Source organism: Canis lupus, chromosome 30 (assembly GCF_048164855.1).
Source record: "Canis lupus baileyi chromosome 30, mCanLup2.hap1, whole genome shotgun sequence".
Classification (NCBI taxonomy): domain Eukaryota; kingdom Metazoa; phylum Chordata; class Mammalia; order Carnivora; family Canidae; genus Canis; species Canis lupus.
Genome location: NC_132867.1, coordinates 36,665,957 through 36,691,727, shown reverse-complemented (window position 1 = coordinate 36,691,727; position 25,771 = coordinate 36,665,957). Strand labels below are relative to the sequence as shown.

General features: G+C 43.3%; 1 protein-coding gene across 10 annotated transcripts in view; it reads left to right on the top strand.

Annotated features, from left to right (window-relative positions):
- The window catches only part of ERG (ETS transcription factor ERG), a 186,024-nt gene that overhangs the window by 135,118 nt on the left and 25,135 nt on the right, over positions 1-25,771 (top strand). For all 10 annotated transcript variants that reach the window (XM_072806985.1, XM_072806979.1, XM_072806983.1 and 7 more), the window contains one exon: positions 10,299-10,450. In XM_072806985.1, the coding sequence (XP_072663086.1) occupies positions 10,321-10,450 (130 nt within the window). In that variant the 5' untranslated portion in view covers positions 10,299-10,320. The remainder of the gene's footprint in view (positions 1-10,298; positions 10,451-25,771) is intronic.

The window sequence follows — 25,771 nt, the reverse complement described above, 5'->3', positions numbered from 1 at the left end:
AAATTTGTGAAATGGCATTATGATTATATCCCTTTTTTTGGATGAAAAACATTGAGTTTCTCAATATTTTCATAACTTGCTCACATCCACCTGTCATAGGCCCTTTGACCCTAGGCCTGGGCTCCTCTCCTCTCCCTCAGGCTGCTTCCTTGAGCCAGACAGCTCTTCTGTGTTGACAGGGACAGCGGCGCTTCCTCCAAATGACAGACGAGCCATGCATTCTGTCTCTTGTCCGACAGGCATTACATCCACACCCTGACCATTTTGTTGTCTTGCAGAGAGTACACATTAAAAACCATTTACCTGCATCTCATTTGAATTTATTACAGCAGGTCAAGTTATCCGCACTCACCTTCACATTACCTTCGTGAGATGTCTCCAAACAAAATCACATTTTAAAAATTGTAAGCGTGATGAAGAGACTTGCAATCCGAGCACATTGGTGGCTCCCAGTAAATACTCATTGGGCTGAAATGTAGAGTTCTCAGGATGGTGACGGCTCATGGACTCTGCATGTCGTCTGTGCTGAGCTTGCTGTGCCCAGCCTCTACCTACAGAATGGAATCTTGGCTGAAAGTCTTCGAATGCCGGGATTCCTCCTTTTATGTGCAGCACTCAGTATTTGGTATTTGAAAGTGGTTTGCTGGGCCTGCACTTTCTCCATGCCTTTCTACTTTGACTCCTCGACATTTGACTTAATATGTGTTTTCCTATATTTTCTGTAAGACTTCATGTATTATGTTAGGACTGTGACACCTGCAACAGCAATTGCATTTGCTTCTGTCTGCCTCAGGCTTCTGATGGCTCCTAATTAAGCTCGGCCTTCTTCCAAGGTGTGGGTGGCACGGTGTTGGAGACTGGTAAGCTGGTGAATTTTCCAAAGGGTGATAGTGAGGTCAGTTAGTAATAGCTTGTCCTACTTGTAAGAGGCCTTGAGTCTTTATAGATGTCAGTTCCTTGGGCTGCAAAACTGAGACATGGCCTGACAGAGTCTTACTCAAGGAAAAGTCAGGAGGGGACAAAGCCTCTGCTACTGCTTCTCTGTCTGGAGCAGACTTCTCCTCATCCCCTCTTTGCAGCAGACGCTCCTTGCTGTCTTTGCCATCTCTTGGGACGTCCAGTGGATGGGTTCCATTTTGTAGGGGAAAAGAGCCTAGGAGTCCTGCTCCCCATTATGACACACGGGAGTCCCATCAGGTCGCTGTGGGTGTTGGCAGAGGGACAGGGGGACTGCTTTGGCATACTCTGTCTCAAAAGTGAAATCATGTTGGTTAACCAGAATTTACATAGCCTGTTATGAAAATAAAAAATTGAAGCACTTTGGTGGCTATTGGGCTTAATTCATTCCTCTCTGAGAAACCTGTTTTGAGCAAAGAATAAAAGAAAGACACACATGCGCGCACGCACACACACACACACACACACACACACACACACCACTCACAAGGTAAAACATCCTGAGCATGTTTATAGAGATCTTAGTCTGTAGAATATTTTATTTCCAAATGATGAGTCCCAAAAGGATGCATTTCTCCCCAAATTTCAAGATCTTGCTGATATCCGTTCTCAAGCCATAAAGAGAAATAGAAACTTAAATAGTGAAATGCAGGGAAACTTCAAACCCCTTTCAGGGACAAAGAACTAACTGTTAGTGAGTTAGTGGTGACTTTTTTAATTAACTTAGTCTTCAGCTGCTTTGGAGAAGGGGAAGGGGACTGGACTGGAGGGAAGAGACTGGGATTCCAGGTGTAAGAGAACATATTTAGCAAGGGTAAAAATAACACACAGCTGTGAAGACAAACATCTACAGTTTCAGTTTGAGCGGGGAGCTCTCCATGAATCACTGCCGAGCTCCACCCGCTGCTCGGGCCATGGGGTCTGAAGCAGCTTTTCCACTGCCTCTGATTCAGAAATAAAACAGACCCACAAATTACCCCGGCGCTCTCCAGACAATCCCCTCCTTGTCTGGGGTCCTGAAAATACTTTTTGTGGTGCCTTACCTCAATTCATGCTATGAAACTCGATTAGGAGTTTGTTCGGTCGATTAGGACTAAGTATGTGCTTTTAGGGTTCTTAGGAGGAAAACCACCTGAGAAGGGTTTTTCGGTATTCGGGTTTAAGACAGGCCCGGAATGCATGCCCCAGCCAGCCTCCCACGGGCCCTCTCTCGGAACTGACCTCTTTGGGCTTTTAGGGCAGAGCTGCCAAAGAAAACCTTTGTATTTCTCTCACATAGCTTCATCACCCAATAAACTAAAAAGAACATTCGGGAAGATAGTGACATTCTGGTAAACAGGGACGAGCTGAAGACCGCACCATAGTAACATTAGCTTGCTTATCCACTTAAGAGTCAGGGTGATACAGAACATGGTCTTTGAGGGCAAGAGAATGTGGAGTGTGGGAGAGGGGGTTTCTGCACTCAAATGCAGACACCATGAGAATAGGGACGCCGATGTATTCTTAGCACCTGGGACAGGGCCTGGCTGAGAGACTTGCTCCATAAGTACTGGTTAAAGGAGTGAATGAATTGAGGAGACCCAGGGCCAATGGAGAATCTAGGGAGTATGGGTTTATCCAAAGGTGGGAAGGACTTAGGATACACATAGCCAGCATGGGTTTGTATTTGCGGAAGATCAGTCTGGAAGTTAAAGCTTAGGAACACTCCACCAGCATGAGGTGGAGAGCAAGACTGCAGACAGTGGTCTCTTTAAGTGCAAGAGGAATCCAGGCATGGGAAGAAGGATGGGTCTTGAAGAATAGGTGGATTTTCAAGAGGATTGTGGGTTTGTCTCTACCCACTTCTAGAGGAAGTATATTGATTTTCCAAATTTAATTTGACTTGCCTTGGACTTTTTTCTAAGGCACTAGTGCCTCTGCTAACTCTTCTGAAGTGAGGGTGAATCACAGACTTCATGTGGCTAGTGAGCTCAGGATTGTTGCCTGGGGCTGCCCTCAGCGACATTCTCAGATCAATGAGGTCCATTCAAGTGGTACAGAGGACAGCGCAGGGCTGAGGCTCCATTTTTGTCAAGCTAATGGCCACGTCTGTGCCCTTCACTGCGGGCTCTTTCCATGATGGAATCTCCCCTGCTGTAAGCAGTCTCTGATGTGAGCAAACCAATGTCAGATGCCAAGTTTATTCTGTTTTTCAAAAACAAAGCCCCGGCTTTAATTTCTCAGTACATTTTCACAGGTGTGTTACCCCTTTTAAAAATAAGGTATTATGTATAGGAACAGCTAAATGAAGCTTTTGTCTCGGGCTGTGTTCCACTTGATCTTAAAACCTGAGACTGCTTTTCTGATGGTCCAGCTTGTGTCCTGGTCCTCAGTTCTTGGGCCGACATTCTGGATCAGATTTATTGCTTGCTATGCCTCTTAGTGTGGGGACCTCTCATCTGACTCCCTCCCAGGCTCCCAGTGTGCAAGCCCGTCATCTCTGCAGAGCATGTACGGTACCGAGCACCTCAAGGGAGTCTTGTTGGGGGAGCATTTGACATTCAACTGGAAATTGAGGTGATCAAAAAAAAACCTAGACTAATCAAAATTCATGTGTATATCCACATCAACATGCCATCTTGGGCTTCTCCCTGGAGGCCCTGGCTTTGTACGTGGCTGCCACTGCTCAGCTCACATCTGCACATCTCTCCATGACTGCCTTCAGGGCCACTCCGAGGATATTCTTCTGAAAATACCCAACAGTAAAGAAATGGAGTTTTCTGAGGGCCCATCCACTTATGTTGCATGTCCATGAGAGTGACTGCTCATGTGGAGTTACCAGGTGAAGTCCTAGAGTGTAGTGGTCAAATACTTGGACTCAAGGGGCACCTGGGAGGCTCAGTGGTTGAGCGTCTGCCTTTGGCTCAGGGCATGATTCTGGGGTCCTGGGATCAAGTCCCACATCGGGCTCCTGCAAGGATCCTGCTTCTCCCTCTGCCTATGTCTCTGCCTCTCTTTCTGTGTGTCTCATGAATAAATAAATAAAATCTTTAAAAAAGGTACTTGGACTCAGGATCCCAACAGCCTAAGTTCAAATCAACTGAGGTCTATAAACATTTGTTTGTCCACAATGCATTAGGCACTTTCAGAGGCAAATTTGAGTTTAAAACACAGAAATAGAAGATTGTGGAAACTGGAATATATAGCATTCCATCTCTCAAGATCCCTTCACCGATCTCTCTGGTTGGCCCATTCTTTCCAAAAGTGTCAAGAAATGGCAAGTATGAAGGACTAGCTAAGCATGTGCAATCTCTTGATTTCTGTAGCCAAAGCAGCTGAGATCTGTGTTCTTGGAGCCCCCTGCTTTGTCACCAGCTCCCAGGCACTGCGTGGAATGCTCTGGATTTGGGAAGGATATTGCTTGCTGTATCACCCACTTTTCTTTGGGAGAAGCCATGAGAGAAACTTCTGCTTCTGCTGAATAACTGGTTCATCTTGATGTGTCTGACACCTTGAATTATGACAGGATACATTTCCTTCTTTGCTTTGGCTAGTAGGAAGCTCAGAGATAAATTGGTGTCCTACTTCTAGCAGCTATAAAGAGTAAGCCTACTCAATGTGCTGATATTATCTCATGATTAATTATTTTTCTGCCTTACATTCCATTCACTTCAATCCTTTGATTATTCATGTTATCATTTTGTCTTGTATGTATTTTATAACTGTCTTATATTGCATGTCATGTATGCAATCTTATAAATGACACACAGTTTGAGAAAGGGTAGGGGAAAATATATTGAAAACCACCACATATCCACAGAAATATAACTCTAAAGGTACAGTGGAAAATGATGGAATCTCCTGTTTAGAAAAATGTTCATTTGTTGGTCTAAGTAGCTTCTGGAAAGTCATGTCTGGGGGCTTGGGAATGGAGCCTCTTCTAACTCCTTGATTCTGAAACTGTATGAGAACCCTGTGGGGGTTCATGTTCATGTTCATGGGGGGGTTCATGTCTGACTTCTCACCTGAATTTAAATTTAATGCAGTTCCAGTTTATTTGATATTCTTTGCCATGTCCTTTCACCGTTAATTTGAAATACCAGTATGTCGTAAGAAGTCAGTGCTGGTTATCTCAGTCACAGGCTTTATTTTCTACTGTTTATAAGTGATTCATTCCTTGAGGCTCAATAAAACAACTTAATTGGGCATGTGTCTCCAGTTACCTGAAGAAGGGCTCCATTGCCCCATCTTTTTATCATGTTGGTAGAATGGGCTTTCTGCATTCCCCGGAGTGACCCCAATTAGCCCACACCCCAGGGAGATCTGTGAGGTTGCTTCTGATACTGACCTCCTAAGGCTGTGTGGCTCCAAGGGGATGGTAGGGGAGTTGGGAAGTGATATGGTGCCCCAGCTGTTGTCCAGTGTCTTGGTGAAATTCTTCCCTCTGCACCAGCCTTCCCCCCCTGAGGCAACCTCAGCCCAATGTGAGATTTCTCCTGCTCTGACAGAGGGGAGCAGCTGTCCTCTCAGCTCCTGGTCCCTCTCACTGATGCCACATTCTCTATGGGATTGCCAAGACTGGTGGTTTTCGGGTTACACATAAAACCCAGACATGAAAATGTGCATTTGAGAATGTGGTTAAGACCTAGTAACTCTTTTTTTAAAAAGATTTTATTTATTTATTTGAGAGAATGAGAGAGAGAAAGAGTACAAGCAGGGGGAGGGGCAGATGGAGAAGCAGACTTCCTGCTGAGGGTGGGGAACCCAACTCAGGACTTGATCCTGGATCCTGACCTGAGCCAAAGGCAAACACTTAACTCGCTGAGCCACCCAGGCACCCGAAGGCACAGTAATTCTTAATTTATTTTATTTTATTGGGGTGAGAACACTTAATATGAGACCTACCCTTTCAACAAATTTTGAGATGTACATTATTATTGTTCACCATAGGTAGAATATTGGAGAACAGGTCTCGAGAGATTTTTCATCTCGCTTGACTGAAATTTTATGCCTCTTGATTAGTATTAACTCCCCATTTCTCCCTCCCTGAGCTCTGAAAAACCACTTCAATTCCCTCAAATTGACCACATTAGACACCTCATGTAAATGGAATCCCATGCTATTTGTCCTTCTGTGACTGGCTTATGTCACTCAGTGTAATGTCCTCAAGGTTTGTGCACAGTCATAGACTGTAGAATTTCCTTTTTTTAAAGGAAAATAGTATCCCACTATTGTATACACCACATTATCTTTATCCATTCACCTATCAGTGGACAGTCACTTCCACGCCTTGATCATTGTGAAGAGTGTGCAGTGACTATAGTAGTGCTAGTATCTCTTTGAAGTTTAGATTTCAGTTCTTTCAGATAAATATGCATAAATGAGATTGCTGGGTCATATGGTTGTCTTTTCTGAAGACTTTCAAGGAACCTCCATCCTGTGTCCCAATGCTGCACCATTTTGCATCCCCACCGACAGCATGAGGGCTCCAGTTTCTTTACATCTTTGCCAACATTTATTTATTTATTTTTTTTGGACTAGCCATCCTGACAGGTGTGGGGTGATCTCTCATTGTGATTTTGATTTGCATAATAACTTCTGTATGCCCCCAAAAGACAGAGTCCTTGAGAGAAATATCTTTCATGACATCTATTTGCAATAATGAAATTAACCCCCAGAACAACAACACAGAGACATTTCATATTCCCCAAACGATTCTCCATTTAACAAGCATCTAATGAATTGCCTGAGAATTTTCACAGAAACTGCTGGAAAACACATATGCAAATACTAAAAATAGAATATTTAAAGGGATGCCCTTTGCTACGTGTATTTCAAAAGCAATGCATTGAACGTCCAAATCCTTTTGTTGGAGTAGGAATCATGTGATGCGAGTGGAATACCAAACTGTTCCTGGGAAGTTTCTCCCTGCCAACTTGCAAGCCTTAGAATGCACAGTGTCTGTGGAGCTCAGTGCAGTCAGCCAGGAGGTAGATTTCTGAAGTGTGGGTCTTTCCTTATCACACCTGGGCCATGAGCTGAAAATGTATTTATTGGGAGACTTTTAAATAGACACTTGCCAGTTCTCTGAATCATGTTGGGATTTTTTTTTTTCCCCTTAAACAAAGTGTCTAAATAGATGCCTCTGAAAAAATCTCCGGGAATTGCCTCTATTTCTTACTCAGGTTTTTTTTTTTTAGACATGTCCTGGTTGGTTCCCATACCTGCTGTGCCAGGAATTGAACAAGCCATGGGGCTACAGTGGTGTCCTAGAATAGGAATTGTGCAGGTGTTGCAATGCATGCCTTAAACCAGAGTAACACGTGGTCAGGGAGTTCTCCATGCCTTTCTGAAATTAAGGCCTATTTTAACTTGTAAGAACAGCATCTTCCTTTCCTTGGTGGAGGCTTCCTTGTGGAGGTCCCCACATGGGGACCAGAAGCATGGACAGTGGGTTAGGCTGTCTAGCTTCCAGTCTTCATTCTGACCCCTCCTGGCTCTGGGAACTGAGCATACCCCTTCAGCTATACCTCTGAAAAGTAGATATGGTGCCCATACCTGCTACCTCAGGCTGTGAGAGGACCGATAAAGGTTAGGGTCTCAGGACAGGGCCCATGTATATATGCTCTCCTCTTGGGCTGTTAAAATTCCCAAGAGAATAAACAAGGGAGAAGATTGAGAAGCGGGAACAGCACACCTGGGATCTCTGGGGCCCTTATGCCTTGATTACCTGCTTGAGTCCAGCATGTCGGAGGCCTGTGGAGTGACCCTCTCCTCTCCTCGGGGATGGAGTTCCCTTAGAGTTTTTACAAAAACTATTTGAAATGATCAAGAACATGGTTCCAATCTGTCTTCCTCTGAAGCTTAAACAAAATACAATGTTCTGAAGAGGCAGCTTTTGAAAATCAGGTCTGATGGGTTCATGTGGCTGTTTTTTTACAATGAAAGCTAAATGGGAAAGCTTACCTGTCTTGCTGGAGAAGAGGGGATTTATGGTGCCTGGTATACAGCGGGCACTCAATAAAAGTGGTCTAAACAGATGACTGAATGAGCAGAACCCACAGTGCTCACCCTAGATTTTATAGTTGTAGCTGGAGTTACTCTCATCCACTGAGCAGCATCTAAAGCTTTTGCCCTGAAGAACCAAAATTTTCAGACTGTCCCCTCGTCCCTAGTAACTTCTCTCCTTGAGGCAAATAGACCAAAACACACATCCTCCACTCAACTGGTGGAATTTTCCAAAGGCATAGGAAACAAAGTCTCAAGTGAAGACATTCCATGTTGTGATATTAGGATGAGGCTTCTAGAGATAAGTGTTTGAAGCCAGGAAAAGTAGCATCAGCAGGAAGTAGTGCATGTGTAGGCAGCGGTGGAAATATAGAGGATCTGCACCATGGGAACTCAGACTGTGTTTGTTTTTAAATTTCCTTCATGTTAGCACAGCTGTGAGGATGCCATGAAGCAGGACCATGGATTTCCAGGCCTGTGGTAGGGCCCTAGTCCTGTGACCCTGACCATGATCTCTACCCACAGACATGCCTGCTCCTTCCTCCTCGACAGCCCTCAGCCCCTTCCATCAGCACCAGCCACGTGAGCAAGTGCAGAGAAGGCCCTTTGGTTTTTTATAGTTCTAGAGATGCTGAATGCTCTTTGCAGGGCACTGCCCATCCGTCTGCCCTTTCTGTCCACACCCTTACCACACCTTTGGCTCTTGAATAAACTCCTCCATCCCAACTCAGCCCTGTCCCACCTGGAAAGTGCCCTTCTGCCTCAGATGGTTTTGACCTTCTCAGACTTGAGGGTCAGGTCCATGCCAGTCCCACAGTTCCATGATTCCACAAGTTGGCTGCAGAGCTCCCACTACTGAGCTGTGGAGAAGATGAAGTAAAACTCCTTGGAGTGGAGTCCATAGCCTCAAGGCTTTAGACACTGGGTGAGGAAATCCGACATCCAGTGGAAATTTGGAGATTCCCAAAGGCATGAAAGTCCTGTGTTGGGTAGAGCTGGAGAAGCAATTGCTAGAAATCCACCTTAGAAGACGTAACCCAACTATCAAGATCCCTCAGCTATACAGTGAGCTTGAGTTAACCATCTGTGGGTTAATTTCTAAAAGACATTGACATATTTTTCTGTTTCCCAGGTAAGCTGGATATTCCATGTGGGATTTCCCTATTAGATATGATTCCACCATATCCTCTACCCTTCAAATTTCACTATATATATATATATATATATATATTTCCAGAAAAGAAAGGCAGATTTGTCTTTATCCAAATGACTACAACTGCCTTAGTAACAGTAGCCCTGTGAAGGGTTACCCGAGTGCCAGCTGCTGATCCCTTTCTGCATCCTCAGAGCTGGCTTCATCCTATCCCAGCCTAGGGGCTGCTGAGTGTACTCTCCCGCCACCTCCCAGGGTACCAGGCCTGCCTCCTCCTCTGTCCTGCCTGCTTGCACCTCCGCTGGGGACATGGTGAGCCTTCAAAGCTCCATATCTAAAGATTGGCTATAGGGATTTGAAATTGGACACAAGGATCTCATTCTGAGGTTTGGAAGAGGAATGCCGTTCTAGGATAAGCCTGTCAGAGTGCCTTCAGAGCCGGTGTTGCCTCCAAGCATCTGTGTACATGGCTTGTTTATAGTCACAGAGAGAGGACAATGGTAGTTCACTGTTCCCTGCAAGTGTTTCCAAACAGCTGTCACCAGGGAAGTTTTGACATGACAGTTTCAGAAGGAGCTGGCTTAAGAAAGAGAAGCCAGGTGGCAGCTTTGCATCCCTGGTGTCTGCTTGGTGCTTCAACTGAGCGTGGGCGCTATATTAGTCCAACTCCGCTGTCATAACAAAATACCACAGACTGGGGGGGCTTACCCAGCAGGCATCTATTAATGTATTTCTCACAGTTCTGGAGGCTAGAACTTCAGGACCAAGGTGCTGGCAGGGTTGGGGTCTAGGGAGAGCTCTCTCGTTGAGCTGTGGACGGCCACCTTCTCAGTGTGTGCTCAGTGGCAGAGACAGAGAAGGAGAGTCCTCTGGTCTCTTCTGCTTCTTGTAAGGGCACTAATTCCATCACAGGGTCCTCACTGTCATGACCTTGTGGGACCCTGGTCACCTCCCAAAGGCCCCACTTCCAAAAACCATTACTTTTGGTGTCAGGGCTTCAAAAATGGAGTTTTGAGGGGACACGGTCATTCAGCGCAGAGCAGACACTGTATTTGCCCTTTGACATTTCTCTTCTCTCCTCCTCCTTCCTCAGCCTCCCCACCTTGCCCTTCTTTGGTTCTCTCTGTATATCACAAAAAGACTGGGAGGCAGGCTTCTTGGTGGCAACAATAATGGTAGGATTTATCTTCTTCTCCTTCAGGAACTCCCCGGATGAATGCAGTATGGCCAAAGGCGGGAAGATGGTGGGCAGCCCCGACACTGTGGGCATGAATTATGGCAGCTACATGGAGGAGAAGCACATGCCGCCCCCAAACATGACCACGAACGAGCGTAGAGTCATCGTCCCAGCAGGTCAGATGCTCATACTTCACTCTGCTCAGTCCGCAAGCCACACCTTTCCAGAAGGCTGTTCAGCTTTCTCTTCCCACCTCTGGCTTCCATCATCCTCACTGGTCTAGGGCCATTATTCTACACGGAAGCCAGCAGGAGTCTGACCACCTTTGGTGAAATGTCCCCTGATCTGTGTGTGTATGTGTGTGTGTGTGTGTGTGTGTGTGTGAGAGAGAGAGAGAGAGAGAGAGAGAGAGAATGGAAATCTATGAAAAGTGACCACTCAAGGGAAGAATTGCCCTTTTTCTGAGATTATTTGGTATTAAATATTTTTTAGATGAAGTGCTCTTCATACTAGATAGTAGGCTTTAAAAAAAAGAAATTTTTATCCAGCAAAAAATAAAACGCTGGGAGCTATGTATTGCGCGTTCTCAAAATCAAGAATTCCAGCTATCCCTGGCCTGTACTACAGATTCCGAGAACCAGAGTAATTCTTTGCCACAGAAGTAATTCTAAACTCAAACCAAAGCAATAGCTCTGAATTTGAGGAAATGCCAGGAACTAACTTGTTGAGCAAAACTGAAGGGAATGGGAAAGATGAGTTTCACACAGCTTCTCAGAGGAAATGTGCCACATAAAACCAAAAATACCATGGCCACAATAAGAACTTACTCCATGGCAGGGTTTTTGGTAAGCAGTTTGGAGACACCATCTCAGGAAATCTTGGGAAATGGAATTCTTAATCACAATTTCCCTGATGAGGAAAATGGAGCTTCCAGAGGTCAACTAACTTTTCCCAGGGTCTAATAGTAAGAGGCCACGTTAGAGTTCACACAGATCTGCCTGCCCACTTTGTTCTCCTCCTTGAGGTTCTGGGCTCAGTCTTGGCTCCTGACACAGCCCCCGTGGGATCCTCCCTGTCACTCCTTGTGGCTAACCATCTGGTCACCCTGTGGCTCAGTCTCGGGAGCTTGGATTTGCTGCCACTTCAGCCTGAAACCCTTGATTCCAGGTAGCTCTGTCTTTCATCAGGGCTGGGTGCAAACTTCTCCTCAGAGAGCCCTTTCCTGAGGGCTTCTCATCTAGAACCATTCTCAACTCCAGTTGGCTGATCTCAGCATCCTCATCTTCCCTGCCTTATTTGTCTTTACTGTGTTCACTCCCATTGGTCATCATACTGCACATTCATGTGAGTGTTTGCTTTTTAGCTTCCTCCCTCCATACAGCCTCAGCCCCCCCAAAGGCCCAACCTCCATGGCCAACCAGGTGCTGACCTGGAATGCAGTAGGTGTTCAAGTGAATATTAACTAAGGGGAGGATGAGTGAAAGGATATCTATGCATGGGCAAGGTTTGCAAGAACGTGATTCTCCCTTGCTCCAGGGGTCACTAAATGCATCTCTGTGAAGTGTGATGACAAACAGTCCCCTCCGTGGTGTGATTCCCATCCCACTGCCCCTTAGTCTGCATACGCTCACTTTCACGGACTTCTGTCCCCTTCCACATAGACGGCAACATATAGAGGATGTGGCCCAACTTCTGGCGTGGGTTTGTGGACCGGACTTTGCTTTAGGATTGTCACGGGGAGAGGGTGGCTCTCAGCAAACTGCATGAAGCTGATTTGGTGCAGTTGATTGAAAAGCATTATCCTTTGGAGCCGTCCCTCATCTTGAGGCATTTTGTAAGACTTTTACTGGGGACAGCAGAGATGAAGTCTCATGTGTACTTGATGACAGGGACAGAACTGATTTTGATGCTGATTAAAAGGCAGTTGACTTTTCTACAGAAGCCCTGTACTTGGTTTGATCATAGCAGCTGAGCTACTTATCTGAAACCCATTGCTCGCTCTTGGGCTGTAGAATAGAATGTTGTTCCTCTGGGAAAAATATGGATATGCAAATGTCCAAGGCAAGCATCCTGGATGTGTGGTACCTACAAAAGGCTGAGAGCAGTTGTTCCTGGGGAAGAATGGAGGGAAAGGATGGTGTTGCCTCAGACACTATCCGGATATAACCAGGATGAGGTAGGAATGCAAAGGATGTCCATCCATGCCCATCTCACCCGTAGCCTTGTTTCTTAAGAGTGTTGTTCCTCCAATTCAGGCAAAACAAAGCTTTTAGTTCTCTAAGATGGGAGAACCAGTCAAGGTCTATATTGAAGATTCTTGTCTTGGTACTTTAGAGAATCACAGATCCAGGAGGTAATGTGTGGTACCACTTAAACTGTTCACCCACGGGGTCATATTTCTGTCACATCGTCAGTGTGCTTTGAAGTCATCAGTATCATTCCCAGCAGGCACAGACTTGAGGGTTGCTACCTTAAGTAAAATGTTGAGAAAACAGGAGAGATACTTATATGGGGAGGAGGCAAAGAACCACTTTAATGGAGTCAGAGCATCCAGCGTGCCTGCTATTGTATAGTAGCTGCTCATTAAGTGTCAGTTGGATGAGTGGACTGATGGTCGTGCAGATTGGCTCACACTGAAGGTTTTGTGTAAAGACTGGTTTCATCCCCTGAAGAAAGTCCTCTTTCAGCTGTTCCCTCCTTTGGTTGCTTCACGCCAATGCAGGCAGTTATTCAGTTAATAGTGTTTGTAAGAGAGCTAGTGGTGGCTGATTTTGCAAGTTGTGAGTCTTTCAGTTATTGGCCAAGCTTCATGTATGTGTGCTCAGACACACAGATGAACACACACGCCACACACTCACACCCACCTACCCACCCACCCACCTACCCAGACGGCTGCATTGCACAATCCAAATAATTCCCCAATGTGGCCATGAGATTGCAGGCCCTGGGGGCAGCTCTGTCAGCTGCTGCATCTGGACCTTCAGCCCCCACTCCAGGACCCAGGCACCTCTTGCAGGCATAAAGCACTCTGCACACAAATGGAATTCTCCAAATCTGCTTCCACCTGGCACATTGAGTTCCTACTAGTTAAACACATTGATTGACACTCAGAAGGGCAAATCATAAAGATAGCTGAGAACAATGACTTATTTCTAAGCATCTGCTTTTATTTTTTTTAAATATTTATTTATTTATTTGTTCATGATAGACAGAGAGAGAGAGAGAGAGAGAGAGACAGGCAGAGGGAGATGCAGGCTCCATGCCGGGAGCCCGACGCGGGACTCGATCCCGGGACTCCAGGATCCTACCCTGGGCCAAAGGGAGGCGCCAAACCGCTGAGCCACTCAGGGATCCCCTCTAAGCATCTGCTTTTAAAATGCAAATTTTTAAGTCTTGTACAGTTGCAAAAGGTGAGTGTCACTCAGCTCCAAGGTGTCAGCAGGCAGTGAGAAGGGGATGCCTCAATCATTGCATGAAGTGTTCATAGGCTAAAAAGGAAAGTAGTATAGGAGAGATGGCCCAGCTACTCACTCTAAATCTAGAGAAAAATATTCCCTCGAAGAACGAGAAAGTCCTGAGAAAAACACTCAATCAATGAGACCAGCAGACATTCTGGGGAGCCCTGGCTTATGCATGTTGTCCTGGAAAAATTGTATGTGTGTTTCTTCCTCTCACAGTACACTGGTTAGATGGTAAATCACATTTGTGCGTTTTCATCTACCTGTCTATTTGGTGTACATCTGTATGTCTAAGTCTACATCTCATGGAGTTGGGCTGTTCCTGACATGGTTGTAGATCAGAGTGTCATTCAGTGAAATCAGTCTTATGAGGAGCTAGACACGTGTAGCCTGGTGAAATGGCACTTCAGTGGTTGGCTCAGCTGGATTTGGATGTCGACTAGAAAATGTTTCTCCAAGTACAGTCAGAATCACTTGCATCAGGACTCCCTGGGAGACTTATGATTTGAAAATGCACATTTCCAAGTTTCCTGAATCTGGATGTGGGGAGGGTCAAGGATTCCACATTGTTGATGCACTGTTTGGGTGATTTCATGCATAATACGATTTGAGAAGCTCTAATCTAAATAAGAGACTGCGAGTAAATTTTACTTGAGTACACCTTAACTGTTTTTAATGAAGGCAGGCTGGGTTACTTTTTAGAAGAGGGAGTGGCCAGGAAGATAGGAAATAACCAACAATTTCACATTGACATTCCAAGCAATTTAAAAAAATGAAGAGTCGCCCATTTGGTGGGAAGCAATGTAATATTGTGTGACAAAGGTACTCAAAAAATAAAAATAAAATCAATAAAATAAAATAAAACAAGCGGTCATATGTTGAGGCATCCACAGGAAAACCCAGGACAATTAAAGTTACAGAACGCAGTGAAGAGTGGAGGAAGCCTGGAGCTCCATTCTGACAAGCTGGGTCAAGCGCAGTATGAGGCCTGCAGGCATTTGGCTGCATTCCTATCAACAGCCAAGACAACTTGGGCACAATGCAGGCCGCTGACTTCCAAGTGTTCCACGTTTGCCTCATTGAGTCTGTGAACATAGATCACTGTTTAGAAACAAATGGGTCGCCATTGCATGATGGAGCTAGTATTCTAAAACTGGATTTCTCCACATTTCACAGAGCATCTGCCATCGGGGACACTGGCCCTCTGTGTACCAGCTATACCTCTGGTGGTCATTGTAGCTTTTTCCGTATTGACAGTGTACTTGGCAGTGTGCTAACCAGCAGGGCTAACAAAGAGGAAGGCACAGTCTTCATCCACTTTTCTTAAAAGTTGCAAAATGGTGACCAAAATGCAATAGGACCTCAGGTTTTAGCAGCTTACATCATTTTGAAAGATTTTTCCTTTTCACTGTTTTTATTCCCTAAAATGGGTGCAGAAGCATTGGGCATTGGGCTTGTCAAACATTTCTACTTTTTTTCCCCTTTTTTCAACTTAAATTCAGTTGATTAACATATAGTGTATTATTAGTTTCAGAGGTAATTTAGTGACTCATCAGTCAAACATTTCTACTTTTATTGTCTCAATATTCACCTTGAGCACAAACACTCATGGCAATCAGAAGTCTCAGAGATAAAGAGTTGCCACATTCACTTGTTCCCTACATTCATTCATTCACTGAGGCTTACTGTGTTTTAGTCACCATGAATAAAAGCTCTTCTATGATTTAAGACCCCCCCCTTTTTTTTGACCCCCCCCCCCCCCCCGCCCAAACACACATGGCTGCAGCTCCTTGTATTATGTCATCTTCAGGCCCTCCACACTGGATCCTTTCTCCTCAATTCATGAAGTATCAGTGAGTATTTGCGAATCTCATGCCTGTCACATAGGAAGTGACCAGAACTGATCAAGAGTAGATAAGACCCATCCACATGAAGTAAGTGGTTCCTGACAAGAGCATATGGGATTAAGAGCTTAAATGACTGGTTCAGACACATGTTTCAGAGCATCTGAGATGAGATGACAATAAACATGACTGTCAAGAGTAGTTTCCTTGGAATCTCATATGATTCCTTAATCTCTTTGCAGCCTCCATCATTTTTCTCTGCCATATCCTGGCCCTGAGTCATATGTTCTCACAGTCTGCATTGCCACAAGCCTATGTCTAGATCCATGTGGTTCCCTCTGATGGAATGCCCTTCCTCCTTTCTTTGCTCACAAATATTTCTTCAGGGAAAATCCACCCTGTCTAGGAAGCCAACCTTAATCTTTTGGCAATTTAATTGCTTCTTTTAAAACATCTAACCAGTTCTTTTATTAGCATGCTTAATTTTCTTTCACATTATATTCTAGAATGCATCTCATATGTACTTAAATCTGCATATACCATTTAATCCCACAAGGATTGGAGATGCTTTGTAGACTAAACTACTGATAAACCTGTGAACCAAATTACTGATCAAAAAGAAATTAGGTATCAGTTTTGAGGCAATTAAAATATTAATGAAAAACCAAAATCACATGAAAGAAGAATGTATCCATTTTGACCACATTTGACCACAAGGTTGGCCAAGAAATTGTAGCCACGCTTCCAGTATGGCTTTGAGCTTCCTGGCAGCCAAAATAAAAAGTCATGTGGGGACATAATCCCTGATTTTACAAAGAAGTTTCACAGGGAAGACAATGTTTTTCTTAATTCTGAATCCCAAATGCAGGATCCCTGGACTTTACACTTGAGGTCCAGTGAGACTGTAGAGGTGACCATATTTCTGACATGATTGCAGCACTGCATTTCACTAGTATGGTCCTTAAGACATCCTTTATGAACAGAGTGAATTACATTAGAGAACAGCTCATTGTGGACAGAGAGCATATGTCCACGGTGAGTCTTTGCTGGTCTGGCTTATTGTAAAGTCAAGATTTTGAGTTCTCAGAGTGGAAGAGGACTCACGTGGCTCTCACATGATTCCTTCTCAATGTGACACCTCCAAGCTGGGCTTCGAAAGCAGGTGAATAACAAGTTATAGAAGAATATCCTCACCAACCTTGGACGGTAAACCTATTTTGTTTGAATCTTGCTAGAGTTAATTAAAGACTGTCTATTCTATTAGATTGCAGGTTGGGGAACACATCTTTTGCATTTTTAATCACCAGACAAAATAGCAGCAGGCTTGTGGCCTGTATGCAGAGGTCAGTAAATGTGCATCTGTTGAGTGAGTGGTAATCTAGATTTAGTTAGCAAGAATCATGGAATCACAGGAGTGGAAGGTATAAGACCCTGGATGATCTTAGCTCAACTTTGTATTATTATTATTTTTAAAGATCTTATTTATTTATTCATGAGACACACACACGCACACACACACACACACACACACACACACAGAGAGAGAGAGAGAGAGGCAGAGACACAGGCAGAGAGAGAAGCAGGCTCCATCCAGGGAGCCTGACATGGGACTCGATCCTGGGCTGAAGGCAGCACTAAACTGCTGAGCCACCAGGCTGCCTTCAACTTTGTATCATTAGTCAAGATTCTTCAGAGAAACAGAACCAATGTCTCTCCATCTCTCTCTCTCCTCTTCCCCATTTATTTATTTATTATGAGGAATTAACTCATGTGACTATGGAGGCTGAGAAGTCTCACAGCCCACAATCTGCTGTCTGCAAACTGGAAGCCCAGGAGAGTCAATGGTGTAGATTTTAGTTCAAGTCTCAAAGCATGAAAGCCAGAAACCTGAAGGCAGAAGATCGATGTCTCAGCTCAAAAACCAGGCAAAGGGAGCAAATCGTCCCTTCCTTCCTCCACCTTTTTGTTCCATTCAGGTCCCTAGTGGGTTAGTTGATGTCACCCACCCACACAGGGGAGGGCAGACTGCTCTATTCAGTCTTTCAGTTCAAATGTTGATTTCTTCTGGATACACCCTTACAGACACACCCAGAAAAAATGTTTAACCAAATGTCTGGACATCCCATGATCCAGTCAGGTTGACACATAATGCTAACTATATCACAAACCTCTTCCTTTAAACATGAGAACGTAGAGTACTGGAGAGAAGGGAAGCGCCTCTCCCCGAGATACTTGCACAGGTGGATAAGACCAGAGCCAGTTCCCAGGCTTGTGTTCACATCTACCTACAGAACTTGTAAGAAAGATGACACGTCTTCATGTTATTTTGTCACGCCACTAAACGCTCCCAAGGATCTCTTCCACTATGTCTACATTATGAAATGGGTTTCTATAATCTTCTGTTTAAATTGCTTCTGTGCAACCAAGTCAAGTAACCAGACAAGCAAACCATCTAAACCTTAAATCCGAAGTCAAAGTTAATTATATTCTTACACTATAAGCTGATTGAGGAAACTGTCCCGGGGTTCTTCTATGTGTGACTGAAATCATAAACACAGAAATGATACAGCTGCCATCTGTTGAGTGCACCCTATTGTCAGGCACTGGACCATCCACTTTGTAGAAAAAGGTAATATCTCATTTAAATCCCCAAGCACCCTGTGGTGTAGGTATTATTCATTATTCTCACTTTATAGATAAAGAAACTAAAGATCATTGCTCAGAAAGTCCCAGCCAACAATTAACAACTCCGAGAGCCAGGATTCTAATCCAGTTCTTTCTGACTCCAGAGTCTGAGTTTCTCATTCTTGTGCTACCCTATCAAAATTACCCAGAGAGGGGAATCCCTGGGTGGCTCAGTGGTTTAGCGCCTGCCTTTGGCCCAGGGCGTGATTCTGGAGTCCCGGGATCGAGTCCCGTGTCGGGCTCCCGGCATGGAGCCTGCTGCTCCCTCCTCCTGTGTCTCTGCCTCTCTCTCTCTCTATGTCTGTCATAAATAAATGAATAAATCTTTTTAAAAAAATTACCCAGAGAGGAACACAAGGACATGAAATGGTGAGATGCTCTTGTTGCAGAGATTCTGAAATGGCCTTTTCAAAGGAGACTAAGTAAAGGACAAGATACTAGAGGAGATGTTAAAATAGTCTACTGTGTTGCTCAGGATGTAACCACTACATTTCTGTGATGGAATTGAAAATAACTTAGATTTAGCATGAGTGGCTAGATGGATGTTAATGTGTGGAGAAAAAAAATTAAGTTAGATGATTTGGTTTGGTTTATTCTGTATTTAAGTTACCAGTGGGACATCCACCCACAAGGCAATCTGAGAGCCATTAGGGTTAAAAGTCATTTATCAGGGCTTACCACACCTGGGTTCTAAACTCTGCCATTGTCTCTCTCTGGGACCTGGAAAGTCACTTAATCTTGGTGTTCCTTGGCCTGCAGCTGCACCAAAATACAGATGATGGTAATACCTACTTTGTATGACACTGTATGGATTAAATAAGAAAATACATCTGAAGCACATAAACAATGCTGAGGATATTGTAAGACCTCCAGATATTATAGTGTTTTTTTTTTTCTTTCATATTCAAGTCAAGCATTTGGGAGAAATCCTGAGATTTGAGGTCGATCCACAGACATAAGCATGTGGTGTGGGTTGAATTGTGGCCCCACAAAAAAGAAAGGTTAAAGCCCTAACTCCCAGTGCTTTAGGACATGACCTTATTTGGAAATAGAGTATTTTTTTATATTTATTTATCTGGAAGTAGAGTGTTTTTAGATTGAATCAAGTCAAGATGAGGTCCTGGGGGTGGGTCTAATAAAATGGTGTCCTTATTGAAGGGAAACATTGGACACAGACATACAGAAAGGGAGGATGATGTGAAGACACACAGGGGATTTGTAATAATGGCCTTGTAATAAAGGCCTTGTAATAATGGAAGCAGAGATTGAATTGATGGAGCTGCAGGCCAAGGAATACCAAGGATTCTGACCACAACCAGAAGCTAGAACAGACAAGGGAAGAATTCTACACAGATCCCCAGAGGGAGCAGGGCCCTGCTGAACCTTGCTCTCAGATGTTGGCCTCCACAACCATCAGACAACACATTTATGTTGTTTTGAGTCACTTAGTGTACTCTCTAATGGCAACCACTGGAAACTAATGTGCTATGCATGTTGTAGGTAGACATGGGAATAGACAGAAAGTACAGGGGTAAGTATGGAGTGAGGACCATGACAAAACTCTGTGGACATCAATATCTAAAGAGGCAAAGGAAACCCGAGCAAGGAGAAACTTTAAGTGGAACAGGTCAATGCATCTCTAAAACATGATGAGCAAAAGCTGTGTTGTCATGGGATAACCAAGGAGAGGCAACAGGGGGAAGAAATGAAGGAAAACAAAATCCTGAAACTAGTTAATCCACTCAGGAAGAGCTGAGAATGACTCCATCCAGTGAAGTATTTGGCGTGTCAGAATGTCAAAGATATGTTTAGAGCCCAGCAAAAATAATTTAGTCATGTGTTATGAATAAAACACTTAAATGAAATTATTGATTCTCAAGCAGGCTAAAGATAGCCATATTTCCTTATAGTGTTTGACTCTTTTGTAGGGTATTACATGATTAACATGTACAATTAATTTTTTGACAGTTAATAAATGCATGAAACAGAGCATAGCATGAGCTAGGCTGACCGGTACATTGGAAATGGAAAAGTTTTAAATAGGTAAAAAAATATGCCGAGAAGACTCTTGGGCCTAGTAAAATGTTGAGCTTAAGAGAGACTTAAGGTGTTCCTCTTAAAGAATACCTGGAAATGTAGCATGGAATCTGACATCTTTTATATGTCTAACTGTGGGGGAAAAAGTCAGTGAATTCCTTAGCAACTCAAAACAAGGAAGGAACTGAGAACAGAGTATTCCTCTGTCCTTTTGTCACCTGGCTGTCACAGGTGACGTGTATGGGGGTGGGATACCAGTGTCTCTCATTCAGAGATTTAGGTCTTTAAGCAGCAAGAGATGAGGTCTTGGTCTCGGTCTTATGCAAAGCAAGGAGTGGGACTTGATCTCTCTCTATGTACATATGCACACAACTGTGTTTTCCAGCAATCCTAGGCTGAGAAATTAAGCATTGAAAAGTGGTCGTAGGCTAATGCCCACCTCCGACACCTGACTGAAGTATGTATGTGATCCTCCTGGAGAGACACATCTTCAATCCAAACTTTACAGAATATTCCTGCAGAGAAAGCTTCACTGTAAAATGACTCTGTGACTCCAAATTACAAAAACAGGAAGAAGCAATCTACCTAGAGCAGGAGTCAGCAGAAACGACAGACAACATGATGAAGCCTCAAGAATGTTAGATAATTGAAGCATGGGATTGAGACTATAAAGTAAGTAGGTTTAAAAGGGGTTAAACACACAGTAGAAGGAACTAGAAATAGAGGAGCAAGACATTATGGAAAAGAACAGATACTTTTGTTTGTTTTTTTGTTTTTTAAAAATATTTTTATTTATTCATGAGAGACAGAGAGAGAGAGAGAGAGAGAGAGAGGCAGAGACACAGGCAGAGGGAGAAGCAGGCTCCATGCAGGGAGCCTGATATGGGAGTCGAACCCGGGAATCCGAGATCGTGCCCTGAGCCAAAGGCAGACACTCAACCACTGAGCCACCCAGGCATCCCAAGAACAGATAATGTTGAAGAAGCAGCATGAAAATTCCTAGAAACACAAAAAAGGATTTACAAGTTATCAGGAACTCAGTAGGTGGGTTAAACAGTTGATTTGAAAAAGTCGAAGAGTGAATTAAGGAAAGTAGACTTGCAATTGATTTCAGGGTGCAGATCACTGATAAAGACATGGAATTTATGAGCAAAGGTCAAGGGCAGGGAAGGGGCTCGTGATAATGTGCTGAATCTAATAGAAGTTCCAGAAAGGAGGGAGTAAAAAGAATGGACAAGATGAAATATTTGAAGAGATAAAATCTGACTTGGGGCACCTGGGTGGCTCAGTGGTTGAGTGTCTGCCTTTGGCTCAGGTCATGGTCCCAGGGTCCTGAGATCGAGTCCCGCTCGGGCTCCCTCCAGGGAGCCTGCCTCTCCCTCTGTCTATGTCTCTGCCTCTCTCTCTCTCTCTCTCTGTCTCTCATGAATAAATAAGTAAAATCTTTTAAAAAAAATCTGACTTTTCAAAATTTATGAACAAGACCATTTTCCATATACAGGAAGCAGAAGATAGAAAGAGATAAATAAGAATAAGTACACACTAATCATATTCTGGCAAGACTGTAGAACACCAAAGACAAAGAACTTAAAAACCAGCAAAGAAAAAAGACTATTTGAAAATAATGACAGTTGTAAGGACAGCAGACTTCTCCACAATGACACACAACACTGAGGGCAGTAGAGAAAAATATTCAGTGAGCTAGGAGAAACTGACAAAATTCTAGCTCTCTTCTGGGCTCTTAACTTTTTTTTTTCTGCCATAGACTCATTTAGTAGCTTCTTGAAGCCAATGGGCTCTTTAGAATAAACTTCAGAGGAATATGATTTTAAAAAAAAAAAACTTTATTAAGAGTGCATTATAATCCATTCTGTAAATTGTGGGGAGAATAAAGATACTCTCAAACAAAAGTCTGAGTTTGTTGCTAACCGACCCTCACTTCAAGAAATAACAGAAAATCTAATAAAGAAAGTAGATCCTAGAAGAAAGGAATAAGATACGGAAATGAGAGCAATGAAATTAGTTGAAATAAGAATAGCTCTAGAGGTGCCTGGGTGGCTTAGTCGGTTAAGTGTCTGCCTTCAGTTCGGGTCATGATCTCAGGGTCCTGGTATTGAGCCCTATATTGGGCTCCCTACTCTGTGGGGAGTCGACTTCTCCCTCTCTCTCTCCCTCTGCCTGCTGCTCCCCCTGCTTGTGCGCTCTCTCTCTCTCTCATTCTGTCAAATAAATCTTAAAAAAAAAAAAAAAAAAAAGAATAGATCTAAAGAGAAATGGCTATAGAGTAACAACCACAACCTCCTAAGTAGGGAGAATAGCAACAGAGTAGAATAAAAACACTGGATAATATCATCATTCAAGATTAAGGATGATCATGATGAGAGTTCAAGACTTTTAAATTCCTTGCTTTCTTTGGGAAAGGGATAAATTTGGTGATTAAATTTGGATTTTGTTAAAGAGTAACAAGTAAAGAAATAGAACTTGAATGTTAAACAGCCAGACCAGTAGAGAAAGGAAAAAAAAAAATGAAGAAAAATCGATAAATTCAATAAGACGCTTACGAAGGAGGAATAAAGAACATATAAAGCAAGGTAAATAAAAAGAACACAATAAGGTGGCAGAAATCAGATCAGTAACAATACATATAAGTAGACCAAAGTTGCCATTAAAGAGAGAGTGATTAGATTTAAAAGAAAATACTCGAAAGTCAATTAAGTACTGTTTACAAAAACATTAACACAAAGAAAGGATGACAGCAAACAGATGGAATAAGATGTACTAGTCAAATTCTAATCAAAACAAACTTGACAAAAGTGGAAATAGCAGAAAGCACTACTGGAGATAATTGAGTTACATTCATGAAAACTACATGACAATGATGAACTTGTATATACATAGTAACATAGCCTCAAGATATGTAAAGAATTGTAAAGAGAAAAAGACAAATCCACTTTAGGTGAGAGATTTTAATTTGCCTTTCTCAGCAGCTGATAGATCATTGACCAAAAAATTAGGTATCCATTATCAATTTTAATCCAATGATTTGAGGAAACCTCTACCTAACAATGAGAGAATATGCATTCTTTTTAAACTCTCAAGGGGCATTTGCAGAAATTGCAGAAATTGGCCATTCAATAGGCCACCAAAAAAGAACAACCAGAATCAAAGAAAATCAGTGTTATATAGACCTCATTCACTGGCTAATTCACTAATTCAAAAAAAATTAGAGATCAAAGCTATCAAAATGGTAACTGAACCTCATCTATAAATTAGGAAATTAAAAGGTTCAGAAACAGAATCCAGTGTAGGCTTCTTTTTTGTTTTTTAAAAGATTTTATTTATTTATTCATGACAGACACACAGAAAGGCAGAAAGACAGAGGGAAAAGCAGGCTCCCTGCAAGGAGCCCGATGTGGGACCCGATCCGGGGACCTGGGACCATGTCCTGAGCCAAGGAAGGCAGATGCTCCAAAACGCTGAGTCACCCAGGCGTCCACCAGTGTAGGCTTCTTGAGTTCAGATTTCAATCTGGGGTAAAGTAAAGCCCAAAATGAAGCCAGTTCTCTCTGTTGAGCCTACTTTGTGAATGTAAAGTCTCTCCCTAACAAGAGGCAAAATGTTAAATCTTATTTTTGCAGGCTTTTGAGTGTCTTGGACAGCAGATTGGCAGACTTGCCCAGGGCCTGGTTTTATAAACAAAGACTTCATAGGATTGTGATATGGCTTAGAGGTACAATTTGTGTCGATATTTGTTCTTAAACAAGGGTGATTTTTCTATCTGGAAGCCAATATTTTACGCTGGTATTCAAGAAAAATGACACTAGGGCTTATATTCTCACCAGTTTGACTCTTGCTTAACCTGACTTTTATTCGTTCCTCTGGGGGGTCTCTGACACAGAATGTTTGCCCACATGAGGTATTCTATTTCGTGAAGATTCAGTACGTCTTTGGCAATGCAATATCCTTTTGCCTGATTTAAATATCTACTTAATATTTTCCTGGCATCAGTGGAACGCTACTAGGTCAGAAAACAGTTTCAGGGAAATGTAAAAATAATTTCAACCCTCTACCCACACACCGCTTGCCACCCCCCAACCCCAGCAGTAATTTAAATGGTGCAACTCCTGAACTCTATGCTTCGCCTTTATTATTTTTCTTTTCATTTCAACTTACCGAAATAGCCTTCGTAAAACTTGTAGTTATTAACCATGGAATCAAAGATACAAATAAGAGGCTTCAGAGACTGAGGACTTCTTTTTCCCTTTTCCCTTGGAGTATGGGGTTTACCATTTTGATGTCCATGAAATGTGGACTGATGACACAGCTATTTTCAAAACAATTGGCCCGGAGGCTGAAAACAAAACAACTTATCTTCAGTGGTTCGTGATTCATCTGACAGAAGCACCTCCAAAAGCTTCTCAAAATAAAGCGTAAATCAGACTTTTGTGCTTAAAGGAAGAGGCTGGCCCTGAGATAGGAGATTGTTTATTCCATCTCAGCAGAGTTTGCGATGTGAAATCCACTGTGTGGATGCATTATTTCTCTGCAGTGTTATTGTTGGCAAAGTGCTTTCACATACATTATCTCATTTACTTTTCTATTCCCCTAACATTTCACTTAATTACCCACAGAAAAAGAAAACAAAATCCAGAAAGGTTAGCATTTACATCTAGTAAATCGTTGAATCAGAACCCAAATATTGGTATTCTGGCTCCCAATAAAGCCTTTTATTTTACCACCGAGGTTGCTGTGCTTGATGTAATTGTAATTTGATTCCTCAGACATTTTCAGTGACTCTGAAATTCCTGAATCATAAAGTTCAGGCTTCTTAGCAAGATACTGAAGGCTCCCTGTGATGGTACCCCAACTTTCATCTCCGTCCTCCTGTGTTTGTGTGCCCCCTCTCAAGCCCTCTACTCCAGCCACACCCAATTTCTCACTTCTCCCTCAACACCTCAGGTGTTTCATGTCTCTGCGGGCATGAAGCTGGGCTCTCGCTGTTCCCCTAAACTAAAGGGCTTCTCTGCTTCTGTCACCCGAATCCTGTCAAATGCTTTTCATTTATGTAGTCTCGAGCAAAGCCTTTCTGGTGAAAACTCTGCCTTTTCCCTTGGTAGGTCTCCTTTTCCTTGTCTCCTCTGGATCCTTCTAGCTTGAGTTAATTAATCTTAGACCTCATTTGATGGGAGTCTTGCTTTAGGTCCTTGAATTCTGCATGTTGTTTCATAGAAGAAGGAATAGCCGGCTTCATCATGAGGTCAAGTGATGGGTCCTGAGCCCCACTGGTCTCTGGAGGCCGAAGGTATGGAATGGCACACCTAAACGTAGCTAAAGGTGATGCCTTGGCTGGGGTTAATTCTGTGGCTCCCTCCTGTTTCTCCTTTGTATGCATAGTTGGGGATAAGGGAAGGAGGTAAGGTCTGTTGAATCTTGTGGGACCTTGTGAGCCCCCTTCTGTGATGGCAGAATGGGA